Below are 17,532 nucleotides of genomic sequence, written 5' to 3' on the forward strand. Positions count from 1 at the left end.
TCGGATGCCGCTTAGTCCCGAGACCCTTCCCCACGTGCTCAGTGAGGTGTATGAGGTGTTCGAGGCCTGGGGAAGCCGTGAGGGACCCGGGCACTGCCCGCAGCTCCCGGCCGCCGGGCTCTCGCCCCCTGCCCGGGCCGGGGGCCGCCGCGCAGCCCGGGGGACTCTCCCCGCGCCGGGCCGGGGTCCGCAGCCCGCCACACACACACACACACACACACACACCGCGGGACACCTCCCGGGGGGCGCCGCGGCGCGGAGCGGCCCCACGGCACCGAGCGGCCCCGCGCCCGCCGGGCGGCGGCCGGGCCGGGCCGGGCCGGGCTGCGCGGTGCCCGGCGCGGGGGCGGAGGGCAGCGCGGGGCCGGCCGGGCGGGCGGCGGGGCTCCCGCGCCGGGCCAGACTCAGCCCCTTTCTCCCGGCGCCGCCGGCTGCGAGCGCGCTGCGGCTGGAGCTGCCCCCAGAGCGGCTCGTGATGGCGGCGGCGCGGGCTCGGCAGCGGGAGGCGCCCGCCCAGCCCTGCGCGCCGCGCCGCTAGCGGCAGCGCCCGTGCCCGCGGCGGCCGCCCCGGCCCATGCCCCGGGGGGAAGGGGGGCTGCAGCAGCCCGGCGAGCCGCCCACCCGCGCAGCGGGGGCATCGCCCCCACTCGCCGCTCCTGGGAGGGCGGAAAGGAGGCAGCGGCGGCGGCGGCGGCGGCTTTGTGCGCGGCGGGCGGATCGCAGGCCGCGGCGGCGCGGGGCTCGCCTGCTCCCGCCCCAGCCCCATGAACCAGCCGGACGGCTCCGCTCCGGCGGCGGCGGCAGCGCAGGTACGCGGCGGCCGGGCGGCGTGTCCCCGGGGGGAGGCGGAGGGAGCGGGGAGGAAGGGAACGGAAGGGAAGGGAAGGAGGGAGGGCGGCAGCCGCAGCCGCCCCGTCGCGGAGCCCCGGCGGCGCTTTGGCGCAGTGCGCGGGGGCAGCGCCGGCAGCGGCTCCTCGGACCCCGCGGTGCCGGAGCCCGCGGCCGCTCGGACCGGGCGGAAAACAAAGCGGAGCTCAGCAGCCATGTCGGGGACGAGCCGCCCCTCGGCCCGGCCCGGCCCCGCACCCCGGCCCGGCCCGGCCCCGCCGCGCTCCGTGCCCCGCGCCCCTTCTCTGGCCTTTTTCTTTTTCTTTTCCTTCTTTCTTTTTTTTTTTTTTTTTTTTTTTTTCCTCCTTCTCTTAATTTTTCCTCCGGAACGTTTTTTTTTTTTTTTTCTCCCCCATTTTTTTTTCCATTAAAACGACGCCACCTAGAGGAGACTATTTCGTAAAAAAAAAAAAAAAAAAAAAATTGAAAAAAAAAAAAAAAAAAAAAAGGAAATATTCTGCTATTTCTGATTTTTTTCCCAGAAAGTTGGGGCCGGATACCCCATGTTGGGGTTCCTCCGGCAGCTTCAGCAGCGCCCCGCAAATTTCGTGTGTGTTCCTTTGGAGCCAAAGCCCAGCTCATGGAAATGAAAATTAAACAGGAATTTGAATGAATTCAGGTTTTTCTCCCCTCCACCCCCATTTTCTGAAGAAAAACGGAGCCTGGGAACAGCAGAGTGCTGGGAAAGGAAAGTGAGTCAAGTTTTTGGTGGGCCCCCCCGGGTGAGCTGCAGGGAGGGATTAGTTTGGGAAAGTGGGAGAATTGCTGTTCCGGAGCAATTAAGAATTGGGCTTCATTGTAATTTTGAACTTGTGCAGTAAGCTCTGCCAAAACTCAGGGTTTAATTTTTTTCCTTTTTTTGCTGCAGTGCTTAAAGTTATTTTGTTTGAAATGAGGAGTTTTGCAGGAAAATGAAGAACCCAGAAAATTTGCTGTGGACACACCCAAATTTTTTTTTTTTTTTTTTTTTTTTTTTTTTTTTTTTGGTGATTTTGGATTTCATGCAAAACTGCTGTTAAACAATGAGATTCTAAACACAGTCCAAGAAAACACGAGGACAAGCAAAATTAAGAGTAGAATGTCAGTTTTATTTTAGAATTTCTTGGCTTTTTGGATGGTTTCTCCTGGCATAATTAAAACAGTTTCCAGCATTTAATTTCCTACTTCTTTTGTAGAGAAGAAAATTTCCATACTATGTTTTTTACGGTTTTTTTTCCCTTCTTTTTTTAAACACACTATAATAACTCCGTGTCCTATGGCTCACATAAATCTAATATTTACACAGGTTTATTATAAGGTCCGCCATGATATTATGAATATGCATAATTAACAATATTGTGAAAAAATAATTGCAGATTTTGTGATTTTCATTTTTTTTTAAACTGAAGTGCCTTTAAAGGGCTCAGCCATGATAATTTTCACAATTTCAAAATCCTTTTTCTCCTTGACTGTTAAAGCCTTGCTGGAGTTTGAATTGAAATTTTTTTTTTCATTATTATTTTTGGTGGGGTTTTTCTTAATTGTTTTGTTTGTTTGTTTGTTTTAAATAGTCCTGTCCCTATTATTGTGCTGTTACAGAGTGCCTGTGAGTTCTGGACTGTGCACACACTGGTTTATTATTGTAGGGTTGCCCTTGAATACTGGGGTCTTGGTATTGATCTTTTTAAAAATAAATAACAAAAGAGCTCTGAAACATGCATTGTTTCAAGAAAAAAGCAATCTAGGAGAGCTACATGGCCTTTCCACCCAAAAGTGGGGGAGGGAGAGGAAGAGAAAGATTAGGTCAACATTGAGTTTTACCAACCTTGACACAGTATCCTCTCTAAAATGGGGACAAAATAGCAAGATGGCTGGCTCCACAGCTGCAGCAGTTTAGATTTTTTTTTTTTTCCTTTTTGGAAAAAAGCATTTTTAAATTTTAAACTCCAAAGTGAGTTTCTGGAGCTGCTGGGCACCTACCAGCAAATGCTGAAATCTGGGTGCTGCACAAAATAAAATTAAGTTTCGAGCCAGAATGAATTTTTAATTTTGAATCTCAATCCCCTGAAAAGTTTGTTTTTTTGTTTTTTTGTTTTTTTTTTTTAATTTTTTTTTTTGGTTTTGATTTTCTGTTCCCGGAAATTTGATATTTGCTGGAAATCAGAAAGGAGTGATTGGTGAATTCAGGGTTTGGGGGCTGTTTTCACTTTTCTCCCCTTTATTTGTTTCATGTTTTGAGTTTTTCAGAGGGGGGGGAAATGGAAAAATTTGCAAAGCAGGATAACTCCTGGGTGGAGGAAGAAATACTCCTAAATGTCAACTCCATATTTTTATTTTTGCATTTATTTGCCCCTAACCCCCCCGAAGGGAACCCACCCTCTTCCTGAATCCCTTTTTTAGCAAATAATGGAGCAGGAGGCCGGTGCCAGCCTGGCAGTGGTGCAGTTAGAGCCGGGTGGCACATCTGGGTAAAAATTACACACAGTGCTCCAAATTAGATTAAACAATCCTGGAGAATATTTTATTCATGGTTTCATCCAGGAAGCTGTAGCCTGGTGGCTTTTCCATATTCTTACCCTCCAAGAATTCCCTTCCTTGAGCTGCACCCCAGAACTTTTACTACGATATGATTGTACCCCAAGGAACTGTTTAGCTGTAATTTTTTTTTTTTTTTTTTAAGATTTCATACATTTCTTTATTGTGTGAATCAGACCTTTTGATGCTGCTTTTCCTTTGCCTTGCCACACACCCGGAGATGTGGGAAGCATCCCTGTGGATTTGGGATTTGGCGGGGGATGCACCGATGGGTGCTGCATTTTAATTAGAACTAATGACCAAGCCTCAGTCCTGGGGTCACTGTGCCAGCTGTGGTAATGATGCCTTTCGAGTTTCTCCTGAAGCAGAGGGCTTGAAGCTGGGGAGGCCTGGACTGGAGGTGTTTTCAGCTGTGCTGGGGGTGCTGTGCGTGTCCTCCCTGCACGGGTTGCTGTGGGAACTACAACCTTTCCCATCCTTAACTCCCTGGGGAGCTGCAGCTTTCCAGCACCAGCTCCTGCTGCTAGGGGCTGTAATGGGTCTGAATCTCACCTTTCTGCCTGTCCTTCCAGCACAAACCTGCTCCTGCCCGGAAAAGATTTCATAGTTTTTCATTGCAGTCTGCCTTCAGGGGGATTTTTTTTTTTCTTTTTTTTTTTTTTTTCTTCTGGAAAGTTGATCAATATTTTATCCTTTTCAAAATTGCTGTTGGCAGCGTGGAAGGGAAAGGGGAGGGAGGGAGCTCAGCTGAGTGATACCAACAGATTTCTTGTGACATAACTGAAATGTATTTTTTAAAAAAAGAAAAATTTCCAGGACCTCATTTTCAGTGACATATTTTCATCCCAGAATGAAAACAGACATAATATTATTAAAGTAGTAGATAATATTTATACAAATGCCATATAAAACCTTGGGAGGTTATTGCATGACTCCAGGATAATTTAAATATATATCACTGCCATAATGCAATGCTGGGAATAGTTCAGTTCATGGGTGCAGTCACGTGGCCCCGGTGATGCACAGTCAAGTTTGCAATTATGCAAGTGCAGGAGTGAAATCAGAGTGGAATTAGTGTTCTAAAAAATAGATTAATTTAATTTTATTTTACAGGGGAGAGGGTTGAAACCTGCTCTAAGGGTCATGCTGATACAGAGTCAGGATTGTGCCCACTGTGCCAGGGCAGGTCAGGCTGGAGAGCAGGAAAGGTTCTTCCCCCAGAGGGTGCTGGCACTGCCCAGGCTCCCCAGGGAATGGGCACGGCCCCGAGGCTGCCAGAGCTCCAGGAGCGTTTGGCCAGCGCTGCCAGGGATGCCCAGGGTGGGGTTGTTGGGGGGGTCTGGGCAGGGACAGGGGCTGGGCTGGGTGATCCTGGTGGGTCCATTCCAGCTCTGTGGATCAATAATTCTTTGGATGCTGTGCCTGTTCAAGGATTTTGACCTTCCCAACATGGCATGGCAGGACTTGGTACAAGGTCCTGGATGCTGCTCCTGGATGTGGTGCCCACGGCACAGCCCCCACGGCACAGCCCCCACAGCACAGCCCCCACAGCACAGCCCCACGGCACAGCCCCACAGCACAGCCCCCACGGCACAGCCCCCACAGCACAGCCCCCACAGCACAGCCCCCACGGCACAGCCCCCACGGCACAGCCCCATGGTACAGCCCCATGGCACAGCCCCCACGGCACAGCCCCCACGGCACAGCCCCCACAGCACAGCCCCACGGCACAGCCCCCACGGCACAGCCCCACGGCACAGCCCCCACGGCACAGCCCCCACGGCACAGCCCCCACGGCACAGCCCCACGGCACAGCCCCCACGGCACAGCCCCCACGGCACAGCCCCACGGCACAGCCCCACGGCACAGCCCCACGGTACAGCCCCACGGCACAGCCCCACGGCACAGCCCCCACGGCACAGCCCCCATGGCACAGCCCCATGGCACAGGTCCTGCGGGGCCACGCTGGCTCTGGGTGTGTGGCAGTGTAGGGTCCCTGGCTCTGCCCATGGAGCCACTGGTGGCCTCTCCCAGAGCATCCTCAGCTTGAGCATGGCTCAGATTTCAGGAGTGGCCCAGGGGAAGGCACCAGCCAGCCCAGGGTGCTGTGGGATAAGGGTGTGCAGGAAGTGTGGCACATCCCAAGGGTTTACTTCATCCCCCATTCACTGCAGCTGCTACCCTGGGCTCTGTGCTTGCTCCAGTCCAGGCTTGGATCCCTGCAGGTGGTTATTTGTGTGCTGGGAGCTGTAAAACAGACAAGGGTGGTCCTTCAGTTGTGGGAAGCCACCCCAAAATGTGAGTTTTGTCAGAGATTTACCAGATCAGGCACTATTTGTATATCATGTACCAAGTGAGGTGAGGGGAATAGCCTGAGCAGGGGCTGCCAGTGGAGTCTGTGCCTGTTCTTGGTAAGGGACGTGAGGAAATGGCCCCAGGAGATATTTATTTCTTGCAATTTCTACATTTCTGTGCATCCAGCATTGTACATATTTGGAATTTGACATTTATGGATTCTGTTTGGCCATATCATGTTTTCTGGGGAAGAAGTTTCTAAGTTTTAAAGGTCTTTTATGGATTAATTGCTAGTCATCTGCCTCCTTTTTGCTTTTGTTTGGTTCCTTGAATGTCTCTTGATTATTTTGTACTATGTGATGCCAATTTAGTGGTTAACTAGTATGCAAACTACATCTGGACGTGTTGACTTTGCATTAACAATCATTGATTTGTCTGGAGCAAGGGAATAGAAATGAATGCTGTTGTTTACCATGGATAGTATATGAAAAATAACCATTTGCAATGTGCCTTTCATCAGGGGCGCAGGGCTCTGGTGCAGCTTGTCACAGTGGCTCTGCCTCATCATGTGAGAGCTGGATTTTTAAACCATGGCACCAGAAAAGGGACTGGGGAAGGCAGTGGCTCCTGCTGTGTGGGGAAGGTGCCCCGTGTAGGAGCAGCTCCTGGTGACCTTGGTTAGTTCTGGTGACAGTGGGAATGGGGTAAAGTTGTAACAGAGAGGGAGTGGAAAAACATGAGTCTGTGTAATACATAATATGTAACATATAATATACACCACATGTATAGAGCTTGGGAACATAACCAAGAGTATGCAAAATTTAATAATCAAAAATAACAACCAGAAGGTTGAGTTGATGGTAGCATCAGCAATATCTGTTTGTCCCCAAACCCCATGGCTGCAGCCACGTGGAGGGCTCTGGATGGAGTAGGGTTTGGTGCCTGCTGTCCCTGCCTGGCACTTGGAGGAGCTGGGATGTGGCTGTGGCTGTTCAGGTGACCCATGGGATGTGGGAGGCTTTGCTGCACACTCGTGTCTCCTCTGGAAGAGGGGAAAGGCTGAGCAGATGCTCTCTCTGCAGAGAAGGTCTCTTCCCAAAATGTGCTGAAGACATCAAAGCTGTCTTGCACTCGCTTCTTGGTGTTTCAAATGACAGTTACAGTGGTCCCTTGGTTGAGCTTTGATATTCAGACCTTGAGTCCCTTGGATCCACTCATCCCTGGACCTTTTCTGCTGTCTCCTGCTGAGGGCTCTCACTGCTGCTGGTGGGGCATGATGCTCAGTGTCAGTGTTGGTCATCCTTTGGGCTGGGCTCAGCAGTGAGTTTCTTTCCACACTGAAATTGCTTTGCTCATGCTGGAACATGCGTGTCAGAGCCCAAGTGATGGACACAGGTCATCTCCTGAAATGTGGGGTTTGTACTCCAACACTACTGAGAATGTAAATGCACAGGGACGTGCTGGGCAAACTGCATGGTGGCTCTCTGAGTTACTTGGGCTTCACTTGTTAGATTCTCCCAAAGTGAGCAGTGGCAGAAAAAAGAGATTGAATAAAGAAAATTCTCCCCTGTGCTCATTGAAAGTGCAGAGAAGCTTTGTATTCCGAGTGGTGCATTTGGGTGAGGATGCGGCACGGAGGGCACGAGCAGCGTGGTAGTGACACAGGTAGATTAGAATCCATCCCCTTAATTAAACCTCCTCTGGGCCCACGGAGAAGAGTTCTTGTGCTATGTGTTTTCCAGTTTTTTGGCAGTTGAGTGGCAGTTAGCTCTGGTTCACTGACCGGGCTGCGAGGGCTGGTGCCAGCACGCTGGGAGCTCTTGCTCCAGCTGAGATGCTGCCTGGGGCAGCCTGGGGAGCAGAGGCAGGGTAGGGGGCACAGGGCATGTTCTGCCTGCCCTTGATGGGGTCAGACCAGCTGGACCCCGTGCCTGTGCCTCCCTGGGTATGCCTGTGCCCGGGTGACGCTTGGCCGTGGCCAGGGCAGAGTCCCACCTTGCCAGGTGATGGGACTTGTGGCTGATGGAGCTGTGCTGCCTCTGGAGAAGCTGGAGGCCATGTGGCTCTTCTGGGGTGAAACTGCAGAGCCCTGGGTCAGCCTGGCATGGGGCTGTCCCATGGGAAGGGCCGAGGGTGGCCAAGTCTTGTGCTTTTTGGTGATGGGAGCAGTGTCACCCCACCAGTTCCTCTGCTAGAGCAGCTTTCCTTGGGAGTCCCTCCCTTTATTTCCCTCACCTGTATTTCCAAGGCACTCCAGTGTGTGCTTAGAAAGGTTTTGCTGCTGTACTGTACCTGCAAAGATTTAATTATATAGGCAAGGCTTTCCTTACTTGTGATTCCCAGCACTCCTGCTTATTTCATGTCTATATTTGGCTAGTGTAATGTGGAAAATAAGGCTGGAAGTGGAGAAGTAGAGACTGGAGAATTTGCCTGCACTGATAAGGGGCTGACAAAGGGAAACATGAATGTCAGAGTGTGGAGCAGAGAGGAGCTGCTGGAGCCTGCCATAGGTATTTGAGGGATCAATACCTGTGCTGTGTTTGTGCATTTGGATGTGCCTGGGACACTCCTGGATGCAGTGAGGTTCTCGGGTGGGTCTGGGTGCTGTGAGGGCTCTTGGGTCCATACTGTGCCTGGGCCAGGAACACAGGAGCTCCGTGGTGTTTTCTGCCCTGGCTTAGAAATCAGTGATGTTATCACACAAGGTTTGATATCTCAGCAACTGACAGAAGTGAGAGCAGCCAGGTATGTCAGACCCTCCCACTGGCAGTGAGCTGAGCCAGGCTGGATGGGCCAAATGTGCTCACATGCCAGTGCTGGTGTCCTGATGGCACCACTGTGTCTCCAGGCTCTTCAGGATTTAATATTTGTTGTGATTTTATTTTACTAGATACACACAGGCAGCAGTAATCTTATGGAAGTTAATTTTTTTGCTCTGCGTGGGTGTAGGTATCCTTTCCTGCCTGAAAATAGCAGCAGAAGTCAGTTTTGAGAAGTTGGGTGTGCTTGCATTGAAGGGCCATCATTTACTGCTTCCAGTATGTTGAGAACAATTTTAGTGCAAGTATTTAATTGCTTTAGGCCTATTTTTAGAAATATTAAACCTCAGTTTTCAGAACTGCAACCAAAGCCAGCAGCTCTGCTGGTGTGGGAGAGCCAGGAGGGGAACCTGGAGGAAAACCTGGAGCGACGTGGGCTTGTCACACTGGGAGCAGGGCAGGGCATGGGGTGCTGCAGAGCCTTTGGGGTGCACACTTGAAATCGAGTTGTCTGTATTTTGGTGAGATTCTTTTTTTTTTTTTATTATTACTATTCTATTTACTTGGTTACATGAGGAGAGAATGAATGAATGGATGAATGAAACCCGTTTCCAGCAGATTTGTACAATTTCTTGTGTTAGGTCTGCAGGCTGGTGGATGTAGCTTGGAGACTGAGCTGGGAGCATCCCAGAGAACAGCGTGCAGGCAGCCTTAGCAGGGCTCTGGCTCAAAACCCAAGAATAGCTCCTGCTTTTCTGGGTGTAAATCTGTCACTTGAGGTCTGATGTGCCTTACTCTGTGGGCTGCAAATCCTGAGCTTTCACTGGTGTTTATGAGATATTTGTGATTTTGAGGGTGGGAAGAAAGTTGTAAGAAGGCAGGGTGATTATTGGCTGGGAATAAAATACCTTTTTGAATTTGTGCATGCATTTTGGAAACCTCTGTAGGGAGGGACAGCTGGATTTGGATCAGGCTGTTGGCAGGGGGATCTGAAAATCCCCTTGGGAATCACTGGGACTTCTCTTTGCAGTCAGGGGGTGCTGTTGAAGATGCTGAGGGGCAATGGCAGTGGCAGTGACACCAGGGGACAGTCTGGGACCTGGCATTTGGTGGCCCTGGCTGGGCTGGAGCTGGACTTCACCAGGGAAGAAATTAATGAATGACCACCAGAAAGGTCGCCCTGGGATGTGTTTTGACTTGGCTTCAGGGCCGTTTATGGTTAATACTACTGGGGTTACTACATATAACTCCAAGGGAGGCATACTTTTACCCTCTTATGTGCCTTTATTTTAGAGGCCTTTAAATTTGGCTGGTTGGTGATAACAGCAGTTGGAACTGGCATTTCTGCTCCATGGGGTTTGTTAGGACATGCCAGAGACACAGCCTGGCAGGGGACCCGCTGTGCCTGCAGCCGGGGAGGGCGCTGGGAGAGAAATACAAAATGGAAATGTATCCAGAGAGAGCTTTCAGAGAGGTGGAGATACATCCAGAGATCCACATCCTCCCGTGGGGTCTGGGAGCCCTGCTCAGTGCTGCTCCTGGGACTGCTGGCAGATGCCAGAGGGATGTGGGAGAGTCCCCTGGATCATTTATTGGAGAACAGCACCCCAGAGGGTGCTGGCACTGCCCAGGCTCCCCAGGGAATGGGCACGGCCCCGAGGCTGCCAGAGCTCCAGGAGCGTTTGGCCAGCGCTGCCAGGGATGCCCAGGGTGGGGTTGTTGGGGGGTCTGGGCAGGGACAGGGGCTGAGCTGGATGATCTCTGTGGATTTCTTCCAGCTCTAGGTATTCTCCATGGTCCCCACATGGAGGGAATAGCGGTGCCCTTTGTAAATGAGAAAAAAACCTCAAAATCGAGGTCCCTTTTCCTGAAATCTTACATGTATTTAAAATTTTGGTGGTGTTTTTTTTTGTTTGCTTGGTTGTTTTTTGTTGGTTTTTTTTTCTTTGTTTTTCCTATGTAATCTGATTTGGTTTAGTTGCCAGAAAGTAGATTTGCTGAGAGTGCTGCATTTGCTTTTGGTTCCTGATAAGGTGGAGGAGATAAGTCCCACGTTGTGGCTGTTTGTTTGTGTGAGTGGGAAATTTTTGTGCTTCCCTCCTTTGACAGGGAGCTCCTTGGCCATCCTCTTGCAGCATAAACACTGCTTGTGATTGGAGCTCATTATGTGAGATTTAAAATGTATAAAATGAAATGTTCCTGTCTGCTTTAAGCAGACATATGTCTACGGTTTCCAAATTAACCTAATTAAATATATATGTAGAAATTTATGATATTCAGCTCCTAGCACAAGGTATGCAATTAGCATCCTTGCCAGCAAGGAATTTTCCATTTCTGTCTTGACTTTTCCTCATAGGAGATGTGGTTTGGGGTTTTTAATTTTTTTTTTTTATTTTTAATCTTCAATCTCTAATTTTTGTTCTGCTTTGGAAATCACTTAGGGACAAGTCCTGTGGGGATTTGGGCTTGTGGTTAAATTTCCCTACAAGCAGCTTTGACTGAAGTCAGTGAAACATTCCCTAATTCCTAGGCTCCAGCCTGTCCCTTTGCCTCTGCAGGACAAGAGGAGTTTGTTTTGTTAGGAGAATATCATGAGCAAAATAGCATTCTGGGGGAAAAAATTGCATTTGAATATTTACATTTTTCAAGGCTCTTCCTTCCTCTCACCCAAAAATAGCAAAAAAAAAAAAAAAAAATTATCTGTCTCCTCTTGATTTATGGAATTTTCAAGTGTTTGGCCTATGTTGTTTCCACAACACCCCGTCCCTCTACCTGAGCTGTCTCTATGGCAGGAGGGCCCTCACACAAGAAGTACAAATCCATTATTACAACCTCTCATTTAGCAATATTCTGGCACCAGGAATACTACTTTTAGTTCCTTTTCTGCCAAAGTGTTGGGTTGGGTTTTTTTTTAAATATTTAAAGTTTGATCACGTTAGAATAGTTTCTTATACAAATAATAATTTGGTCTATTTTGCATATCAATAGTTGACTTCATTTTCTTCACAAAAAGCCTTTTTTTCCCCATAAACATCCCCACTGTTCCAGCCCAGAAAGTACTCTTTATTAGCCAAACCAACCAAGTCATGACGTTCCCAGCTCAGCTATTTTAATGATCCCACAAACCCAAAAAAGCAGTAGGAAATTTTTCAGAAGCAAACTGCAGAAACTTTTTTTTTTCTTTTTGGGACATCATAAGTTTTCAACTTTATCCAATTATTTTTGTTGCATTTTTCCAAGCTTCAGGCTGTAAACTCAAAGAATTTGGAACTGTTCTTCCTGGAGATTGTTTAGGGGTGTCAAAGGTGACCCAGTGCTGGGTGGAAGAGCTGGGGGCTTGGCAAACCCACTGTCTTCATTCCTAATTTCTGTGCAAGATCTGTTGATAATTCTGCATGGGCAAGGTGAGGTGTTGGATCATAACCATTTCCCCCCCTTGGACACCTCTGCAAGTCTCTCCTCCTGTATTTTCCTTTGACTTTTCAGCACTTCAAGGCAGAGGGGATTTTCCTCTCAGCTCTGTCCCTTTGCAGGAGCTCTCTGCTCTCCCAGGTTGTGCTCCTTGGTGTCTCCTGCCCTCCCTGGGTGTTCCTGTGCCCTCTCCATTACAGGGGATGCCTTTTCAAAGGCCATCAGCAGCTTCATTTCCAGTTCTCCATCACCAGGTGTTGTGGAGTGACCAACTCCATAAATTAGAAGAAGAAAACGCCAATGCAGGCTGGTTTTGGGGTTTCCTTGTGAGCCTGCAGCCTTGCCAGCTGTCCCATACTCAGGTCCTTTGTAGCTCCAGCTATGGGACACATGATTTACTGTCAGAGCTGTATTTTCTGCTGGTTCAGGTGTTTCTTTCTCACCTCAGTGCTGTGCCCACTTTGGAGGCTCCTGAGATATTGTCCCAGGATGTGCTGCAGCCCCTTGGGATGTGGATTTTCCGTAGCCTGGCATTACCCACCACCAAGGCAATCATTTGGATAATTGCAGCATCTGCAATTTATTTAGGCAAATAGGGGACCGAAAAATATTTGCTTTCGCTTGCTTGTGGGATTTATTTTTAGGGTTTAGCTTTGTGCTTTGGGAAGCAAAGCCGAGCCATCCTGGTGTCCCTTTTCCCTGAGGTGCTCTTTGGGGCTGTTCTGGCCACCCTGTCCATGGCACATGAGTTTGCCTGGCTGGATCACCCTTCTTGCCCTCGTTTGCTCCCTGGTTTTGTTTTGCAGTCTCTTTGCAGGTGGATCACCAGGGGCTCTGGGTGAAGCTTTATGCACGGGCACATTTCTGTCCCCACGCCCATAATGAGTTGCTGGTTCCATCAGAGGCCCTCAGCTGCTGCAGAGGTGCCCCTGTGCCTCCTTCCTTGCCCTGGGGAATGCTGATGGCTCATTTGGGCACCTCGGTGGGTGCAGGGGCTGCTTTCCCTGCGCTGCTCCCTCCCCAAACCCCGCCCGGCGCTCAGAGCAGATGGCTGCGGGACCCCACTGTGATAATGAACTATTCCTGCCCTTTATTTTCCCTCTCTTAATCAGTGGTTAATCAATGAGGTGACTTCTTGCTTCATCCTGTGCATGTGAAAGTGCTGTGAGTGCACTTGCCACAAGAGCCTTCGCAGAGCAAACTCTTTTGGAAGCCTTTGGAAGTGTGGGTGCACCACGTCTGTTCTACGTGCGACTGCCTCCTGCCAGCAGTGCTCAGAACCCAGTGACTTATGGCTGCAGGCACCTGGGTGACTCCTGGTGTTCCTTTCTAATCCACGGGGACACTGACTTTTAATTGTTCTGTTGTTTTTAATTATTGTTTATAGTAATTTTTCTGCCACAAAAATGAAGTTCTGCAGTTCCTTGGCGCCCTTTTGAAACGGTGGGGTCACATTCAGTTCTTGCTGGTTCATAGGTGGACAGCAGTGATTTTGGGGGTGCTGCATAATTTTAATAGCTAAATGCCTTTCACACTTTTGGGTGGATGCTGTTGGGCCCTGGAGATTTTTAGGTTTTTGCTGTTGATTTTGCTAGACAGGTCTGCAGCTTTTCTTGGTGACCCCACAGTTTGAGGCCGATGCTCTGCTCATTCCTCATGAGGGAAGAGTCCAGGAAGGGAAGTGCCAGGCCCTGTCACAAATGAGCTCTGGTGCAAAGAACTTCAATTTTTATCCTGTGGTTTATCTTTCTTCAGTACTTGATTTATACCAGAATCTGGCAGATTTCTGGTGCTTGTGTGTTTGATCATTAAGTTTTTTTTCCTTCAGTGACCTGTTTCTCAAAATCTTTTTCTGGATTGACTTTTTTTATGGCTTAAAGTATAGCTTCCTTGAGTTTATATTCTCCTAATTTGGATTTCTTTCTGAGTGTGTCTTTTTATTTATAATGTCCTTTCCCACTCTGCTGTTAAACTATGATTTTTGTTTAACAAACCCCCTTTGGTAAGTGATAATCATCTCCAAGTTGTCCACCTCACCTGCAAGGCCTTTTAGCTGCTACATTAACGCTCTTAACAAATTTTCCTGTTTATAGGATCATAGAATGGTTCCTCCTGTGAGGAAAAGCTGAGAGAATTGGGATTGTTCAGCCTGGAAAAGAGAAGGCTTTGGGCTGACCTCACTGTGGCCTTCCAGGGAGCCTGCAAGAAACATGAGAGAGATTCTTTACAAGGCTGGAGGGACAGGACACAGGGAATGGCTCCCACTGCCAGAGGGCGGGGATGGATGGGAGATTGGGAATTAGGAATTGTTCCCTGGGAGGGTGGGCAGGCCCTGGCACAGGGTGCCCAGAGCAGCTGTGGCTGCCCCTGGATCCCTGGCAGTGCCCAAGGCCAGGCTGGACAGGGCTGGGAGCAGCCTGGGACAGTGGGAGGTGTCCCTGCCATGGCAGGGGTGGCACTGGATGAGCTTTAAGGTCCCTCCCAGCCCAAACCAGTCTGGGATTCCCTGATGTGCCGTGTCTGGGGACAGTGTGGGGACAGAAGTCCTGTGTGGGGGACCTTGAGCACCATTTCTGCATCCAACTGCCTTTCACATCTGCAGGTCTCTATGGGATTATCTGAATTCTCCTCTGACTGAAATTGTGTTTCCTGCCCTGGCAGAGACCTCTCTCGTGTTCCTTGGCACTTTGAGCATCTCTCTGTGCTCTGCTTTTCTGGGATGGGCTCCCAGTTCATCAGGGTTCTCTGCTACCTCTTGTCATAATCTTGTTTCATTTATTGGGCTGCACTTTGCTTCTCTGTCAACACAGCTCCATCATTCCCATGTAATTTGGATATGGATTGCAATGCCTTGAGTCTTTTGTCTCCCACCTAAAATTTTATGAAGCTCTTCAGGGATATATTTATGACCTCATCAATAGAAAATGCCTCACTTACACTGGATGTACCTGTAACTTTGATTTTCTCAGGCTTTAGTTTAAATAGGTTTTATATGCTGGCATCTGTTTTCACTTTGGTTCTGACGGTGTCTGGCTTACTCAGAGGAGCTCCCTTTGGCTCAAGCCCTCCTCAGCTCCCACCCTGCAGCCTGGTTACAGGTGGGGCCTGCTGGGATTTCACAAAAAGGTCCTGAGTGTCACTTTTTGAGGCTCTGCTGTCCTTTGTGCCTTTTGCAGGCGTTTTTAGCAAAGTGTGGTCTCTGCCATGAAGTGAGAGCCATAGTCTGGGCTTAAAATTGGTCTCCAGCTTAAAATTGGCTGCAGCTGGAGTAGGGCAGGACCCTGAGCCCCCCTCTCCTGCCTCCCCTCCCTCCCTTGCAGCCTGAGCTCCTGTGAACAGGGCAGCACCGTGCTGGTGAGAATTAAAACAGAATAAAAGGGAAAAAAAGGAATATTAAGAGGTAGAGATGACAGTTATCCTTGAGTTAGAAGTTATCAAGTGCAGAAAATGGATAAAGGAAGTTAAAAACACAAGGGAAAAAAAATCTGTGACTGTCAGTGCAAGGAACAGTAAGAAAGTATTTGTATTAGGAACAAAAGAAATTCTAATAATGGTTTGTGTAGACTTATCACGGCTGAGGAGAGGTAAAATGCATAATAAAGCAGAAAAAACTAGACATGTTTAATAAATATTGCTGTTCCCTATTTGTAAGGAGGAGGAATGATCCATTCTCAGCCCATGTGCACAGGGATGCCAGGGGCTGAGCAGGGCAGGGGTTTCCAGCTGCTCCTTGGGGGATGTTCCCTGGGCACTCCTGCTGGGTCTGCCCCTTGGGCTGCTGTCTGTCTTTCCTCCTGTAGGATTTGGGTGAAGTGAGAATATTGCAGAGGATTTGGTGGTGCTGCCTTGGCCTGGCCAGGGTGGGGATGAGTCGGTGGGAATGTCAGGCTGGATTTGTTCTCCAGCAGAAGGGATGGAGGGAGCGTGTCCTGACCTGGCAAAACGGCTGATTTTGTGTCATTCCCCACAAAGCTGGTGTGAAGCAGGCTGCAAACAGGGTCTGGCATGACCACAGGCATTGACAGTGGTGGTGGTGAGGAAGGAGGGACTGCAGCTGCCCACAGGGATTTGGGTCATGGAGTCTTCTCCATCGAGTGAACTTTGATGTGGAACTTGGGATTGGGCACCTGGAGGGATGGGGCTGCATCTGCCTTTGGTGTGGGGAGACCAGAGAGGAGCAGAAGTGCCAAACCAGGCTTTGGGGTGGGAAAGGGACAAATGCTGCTGCGGGGTGAGCAGTGGCACTGAGTCTGGGAGTGGGGGAGTGCCAACCACGGTTGTGCCTGGTGAGGGAGCCGTGTGTGAACAGCTCTTCTCTTGCCTGTGCTTTAATACATTATCCCCATTTTCAGTTCCCTCATTTCCTTCAGAGATGTTGAAAAGTTGGAGAAGACACAGAATGTGTGAGTGGAGTGAAGCAGTTTGAGGCATCAAAGAATATACTCATTAGTGTTTGTTCTTAAACATTTGGGGACGTGCACTGTATTTTGGGAAACTCTGCCAAAAAAAAATAAAACTCACTCATTGATTTTTATCTTCATGGAGCCAGTTCTCCATGGGTTTAAAAAGCAGAAAATCAAAAAAGCAGGTAGCAGAGCCTTTGGTTTTAGCAAAGTGCATAGCAAGAAACAATACCTGGAAGCAGGATGCAAACACTGAGATGACAAAATGAAGACGCAAAAAACATTTCTAAAAGTAGGAGTTGGAAATTTTGAGCAGCAGGGCAGATTGGCTGTTAGAACAAACTGCCAAGGGGAGCTGTGGGTGCAGCATGCTGGGTGCTGGTGCTTGTTCTCTGTCTGTGGAGTAAGTGCTTCAGGGTTCGGAGCAGTGAGCCAGGGCAGAGCTGTGCAGTGGTGTAAAGAATGGCCGTTCTGTGGCCTCACAAAAGATCCCACTTTCTGCCTCTGTTTTGGTGTCCTGTTTCCAAGTGTCTGAAAGCAGATGGTCGGGGAAGGATTGTGAGGACCAGAGGAAATATTGAGTCAGCTTCCCTTTAATTTACTCTCTAGGTTCCAACAAATGGACCCTAAATTATTCTCACTTCCAAACCCTACAGGATGCTCCAAACCCTCCAGACCATCACCCACGCCCTGGTGCAAGCTCTTGCATGAAGTCAAAGTACTTCCAGGTGGCTTTCTCTGCCCTAGAAGAGATATAACTAAAGAAAATCATATGTAATCTCCTGTAGCATTGAGCACAAAAGGATATTTGTTTACTTTTTGAGGCAGGAAATTATAATGAATAAGGTAGTTAGGGAACACATGGGACTCAGTCATTAAACAATCTGCTTTATATTCCTAATGCAAAAGCAATGGGCTGAGCAGCAGAGAGAAGAGTGCTTAGAGCAATATAGAAGAATATGGATTTTAATGGAAGCACTTGTGGTCTAGAGGAGACTCCATTCCCTCTCCTAAGAGGAAACCTGTTATTGAAAAGGGAACCTATTGTAGAAAACCTCTTGTAGACAAAATGGGAGATATTTACAAACTGCTGCAGAGATCAGAGAGGAAATTTCCCCTGGTTGACTCTGAAATCAGGCAAAAAAAGCAGCAACTGAGCTGAGGTGGCTGAGTGAAGATGTAAACAGTATTAGGAGCAGTAAGCAGTAGGCTTTTGAAAAGTATAAACAGTCTGGTAAGGAGGAGGATAGGAAGATCTATTA

The 17,532-nt window shown here is 49.0% G+C and overlaps 1 protein-coding gene across 5 annotated transcripts in view; it reads left to right on the top strand.

Moving 5' to 3' along the window:
* The first annotated feature begins 557 nt into the window (after nt 1–557).
* The window catches only part of ZNF618 (zinc finger protein 618), a 150,483-nt gene continuing 133,508 nt past the window's right edge, over nt 558–17,532 (top strand). For all 5 annotated transcript variants that reach the window (XM_053961986.1, XM_053961987.1, XM_053961989.1 and 2 more), the window contains exon 1: nt 558–809. In XM_053961986.1, the coding sequence (XP_053817961.1) occupies nt 765–809 (45 nt within the window). In that variant the 5' untranslated portion in view covers nt 558–764. The remainder of the gene's footprint in view (nt 810–17,532) is intronic.

Source organism: Vidua chalybeata, chromosome 21 (assembly GCF_026979565.1).
Source record: "Vidua chalybeata isolate OUT-0048 chromosome 21, bVidCha1 merged haplotype, whole genome shotgun sequence".
Classification (NCBI taxonomy): Eukaryota; Metazoa; Chordata; class Aves; order Passeriformes; family Viduidae; genus Vidua; species Vidua chalybeata.